The sequence below is a fragment of the Priapulus caudatus genome, unplaced genomic scaffold, assembly GCF_000485595.1.
Source record: "Priapulus caudatus unplaced genomic scaffold, Priapulus_caudatus-5.0.1 Scaffold52, whole genome shotgun sequence".
Taxonomy (NCBI): domain Eukaryota; kingdom Metazoa; phylum Priapulida; class Priapulimorpha; order Priapulimorphida; family Priapulidae; genus Priapulus; species Priapulus caudatus.
In genome coordinates, this window is record NW_014577113.1 from 597,463 (window position 1) to 601,931 (window position 4,469).

General features: G+C 43.3%; 1 protein-coding gene across 1 annotated transcript in view; it reads left to right on the forward strand.

Annotated features, from left to right (window-relative positions):
* LOC106820909 (fibrillin-1-like) overlaps window positions 1-4,039 on the forward strand; it is an 11,370-nt gene extending 7,331 nt beyond the window's left edge. The window contains exons 7-8 of the mRNA XM_014825508.1: window positions 1,185-1,307; window positions 4,006-4,039. Of these exons, the coding sequence (XP_014680994.1) occupies window positions 1,185-1,307; window positions 4,006-4,039 (157 nt within the window). The remainder of the gene's footprint in view (window positions 1-1,184; window positions 1,308-4,005) is intronic.
* The last annotated feature ends 430 nt before the right edge of the window (window positions 4,040-4,469 follow it).

Consider the following 4,469-nt stretch of genomic DNA (forward strand, 5'->3'; position numbering starts at 1 on the left):
GGACGACTGTTAAAATTGAGCCCTGCGAAGGGTGTATGAAAGTTGCATTCTCATTGGCTACTGAAACTAGAGTTGGGCTAGAATAGATACGTACTCCAGTCAGGGCTCGCGATCCATTGCAACATTGACAACTCTATGAACAGGGAAAACTAGCCTCAAGGCCACGCGTGACGCGGCGGCTTTTGATGTACACGATCGATCGATCGCGTACTATATATACGGCCTGCGTAGCATGCGCGGCATACACACACACACACACACGCAGCGTCAATGGCCAATGTCTGACAATCTCAAACAGTGAACTAAGCCGTGTCTATATTGTAAAGCAAACTATATTACAATGTTATTAAATGAAGGTACTGTTAGTAGGCTGTTGGACTGTAAAATGAAAATTTGTACAGTCTAACCCCCCTAAAAAAATTTCTCAACGGATTTAGACGTTTCACAAAATCGACCCTGGGACTGTGAAATCCGCGGAAGATTCTCATCCCTGTAAAATGGAGCGCTATTTCAACATAATACACAGACTTTTGGTGCGCGAATTTCAACCACTTTTATGAGGCGCGATGATGCACGCACCATGGCACAATTTATGGTGCGCGGTGGAGCGCGATCGCGCCCCTTAAAAATGAAAGCCTGGGACTTGCTTGTAATATGCTAATATTCCTTGTAAAAATTAATTAAAATAAAATTAAAAATTCCTTGTAATATTTCTTCTGTATAAAACATGTTGCGACGGCAGTACTTGCACGCGTGTGCATTGCGATTGTTGCTGGCTGTTGTAGGCTAACTCGCTATTTTAAATAATAATTTAAACTCGCTAGAAAATTAAGAATTATTTCGCTCGAAGAATTAACTCGCTATTAAAATAATAACTGTAACGATATATAATTTTATACTCAATATGATATTTATAATGTACTCTATACATCAACTCGATATAATTATTATAGTAATTAATAAACAAATTTAAGTTGCTCGCAATCTATATTTTTTAAATCTTGGAACTTTGGCTGCATCTTCGCCACGAAACGTGCGATTTTGATCTTCTCATTCGTTCGCTTAATAGATTGCAAGCAAACTGACTGCTGTTTGATGTTAGGAAACAGAAGTTCGAATCTTGACGGCACTTTTTTCTCCATCCATCTCTCAGACAAGGACGATGCGCCCCCTTCGCCCGTTAGTACGGAGGCAAAAGTAAAGGATGCGGAGGACATGCCGGGAACGTGTAGCCCTGTGTTGCCAGGGAAACGCGGTCCTGTGACGGGCGTCTCACCGGAGGATGTGTTCAGTGCCAAGCGACCGAGGTACGACCGTTGCCGTGGTTACGGTTTGCCGTCGACGTAATATCAGTTAAAAATATCGCCATACAAATTCGGGTTTCTTGTTCACGCGCTTGTGCGTGTGTTTTTGTCGGTTTGAAATTGGCATGAGTTGTGTTTATCGTTGTCACGGCTTGCTCGGTCGTAATTTGCGTGTGGCGCAAGCAACCGGTTTAAATTACAAGCTTGCAAGGTTGGCAGGACTGACCCTGCGCGCGTGTGCATTATGTGTCGGTGATTGTAGAGTCGTCCGGTACTCTGCGCGAGTTTGTATTGCCTTTGAAGTGTGCCGTGAAACATGTGCATGAGTGTTTTCCCCACTGTTTCTGGGTTGTAACGTGCGTGTGTGTTACCCGATTCTCCCCGTCGAACCTCAACACGATTGTCGACTGTGATGCTTGATTCCCGATCATCTCCATCGAACCCCCGCGCGATTGTTGACTGCAATGCTTGATTCCCATTCATCCCCGTCGAGCCTCCACACAACTGTCGAACAGCATCTTGAACATCCATGGAAAGCGAAAGTTGAAACTTGGAGACTGAACTGATGAATGTGATTGTGGAATTTCGCTCCTTCCTCACACACTTGCACTCACACGCCCTCTCTCTGTCTCTCTCTCTCTCTGTTTCTCTTTCTCTCTCTCTCTCTTCAGACTAACCAGGGGGCGCACGGTGGACAGGGGGCGCGCGGTGGACAGGGGGCGCGCGGTGGACAGGGGGCGCACGGTGGACAGGGGGCGCGCGGTGGACAGGGAGCGCAAGGTGGACAGGGGGCGCGCGGTGGACAGGGGGCGCGCGGTGGACAGGGGGCGCCAGGGCACGGTCGTGCGCAGGGATATGTGCAGACACGCTCCTCTTCACGTACCTACAGCAGTTCCGATGGCAGTTCCTCCAACCAACGACCGATTGATTGCGAAGGTTGTTGAAATGAACTAGTCTTCGTCAATTCGGCAAATCGCAGGTATGTGTGATGTAATTTAGTATCGAACGCGATGCGATAGATTAAACGTAAAGAGAGGAATAAATGTGGAAATGATGTGATTGGAGATGAAGCCAGCATTTATATACGTACGAACCAAACCTGCAGTACATGCATGTGTTCGTTCGTTCGTTCCTTCATTTGTGCGTGCGTGTGTCTTTGTGTGCTTGTATACCGGAGTCTCTATCTACCCGGTTTTCTATCCACCTTCTAGCAGGTAATTACCTAGCTAATGATAAGACAACTGGTGAGGTATCATTCATAATCATGTGAGCAATAGAACAACTATGGTGCAAGGAACAAAATCTGTAATCATATTTCAATGTGATCTCGATAGAGAGAAAAATATGCAACTGTTAATTTTTATAAAATTTACATTATATTATTGTTTGTAAGAATTTTTGTTATATTATACAAGTATTACGTTTGACTGATTGTGATAAGAATATTTTTGGTCATTACAACGATAGACACGATTATTTGATAGATGAATTTGTATTCATGTTAGAGTATTATATGTTGATAATTGTTTCTGAATAAAGATGCATTCCAAAAAAATATTTAATGTTTAAACGTTGAATGTATTGTTACAAGCGTATACATTTTGATAATTGATTCCACGAAATGCGCAGATAACTGTTAAATTTAAGTGTAGATATTTCATTGTGGAATTGTGTCCTTGTTACTACACGAGAATCGCTCTCAATCTACTTTAATTTCAAAAATCAAAACGTACAATACTCTCACCGTACAGCTGTATATGTGTGTTGGAGAAGTTTGGTAGCCTGTGGTTGCCTTCAAGATCGATTGAAATCATGTTGACCTGACCTTGAACGGAAACCTAAATTATTAAAGGGAAACGCTTCATATTTAACGACTTTCGCATTGCGTGATTAATTAAATGCCCAAGAAACAGCAACACGCAGCGGATACGATGTTCAACCACTTTTTATTAAAAATAACAAATGCAATACGTACAGTGTGTGTATATATCTATCTATCTCTGGAACAGGCACGGCCGTATGGATGGAGTTAACACTTGCAGCAATGAACCGCGTACAAACAGCGAACCATTGCCGGCAAGCATTTGAGCATAACAATTTTTTTGCAAAAAGCATAAACGCATAAGATCAAGAGCGTATAAAGAAGGTCTTTATAGAAGGCCTTCTTAATACGCTCTTGATAAGATATTACCGCGAAAAGCGCGAGCGCACACATACAAGCGATTCACGTACATGTAATATCTGTATATATTCACACGGGAAAGAGTTGTCGTTGTACGTTTCCTTTCCATTCCATCTCTCTCTCTCTCTCACACATACACACATACGTCCAACAGCCTTCCCCTCACTCAAATTAACAGGCCACATGGCGTTGTCAGAAATGAATCAATACCCAGTTCGATCTGCAGTCTCTCGTTGTTTCACATACCGAGTGATTTCTCGCGTGCACCACAAATGTAGATCCCTGTAACACCCTGTATGTGTCTCTCGCGACAACGCTCACCATGTGGCCATCACCCGAAATATATATAAGCGACTTTCACCGCTTTTGCATTTGCAGACGTTATCATTTCACAACCAGAACGTTTCTCAGGCGACAAGATACGACTGTAAAAATACCGTAGATCTTTCCTTCATCGAGACATAATGCAAACGATACATGCTGTTAAGGACCCATGAACTATGCGTTCATTAACTACAGAGTTGGTGTGCTCTCTCAGCCAAAGAAGACTTGAGATTTTACACATTTGCTGCGTATTTGCCAGGCCGACCTCCCCCTTGATAACTAGGTGTTGTGTGTAATTGTAAAACGTGTGTGCGAACGCGTTACAACGTGGAATGTAGATAGGATGGCTGATTGTAGCGTACGAGCGAAGAATACATCCAACGACAAAAAACTCGTTCCGGAAGGACTTGTGAAAGACTGAATGTCGTCTCTTTGAGGGACGAACACCGGAACGTATACATCTTTCTGTGTGTTGCATCTCTCGCTCAACCCCTGACTCTCTGTTAATCAGGCACCTTCACCCTTTTCCACTCGCTGGCTTTCCCTCTCCCTCTCCTTTCTTACTCGGTCAGCCTGCCCTCCTTACTCTCTCTATCAATCGACGGGAGATACCACATAATACTATAAATAAATCTACTATAAATAATATTAATAACTGT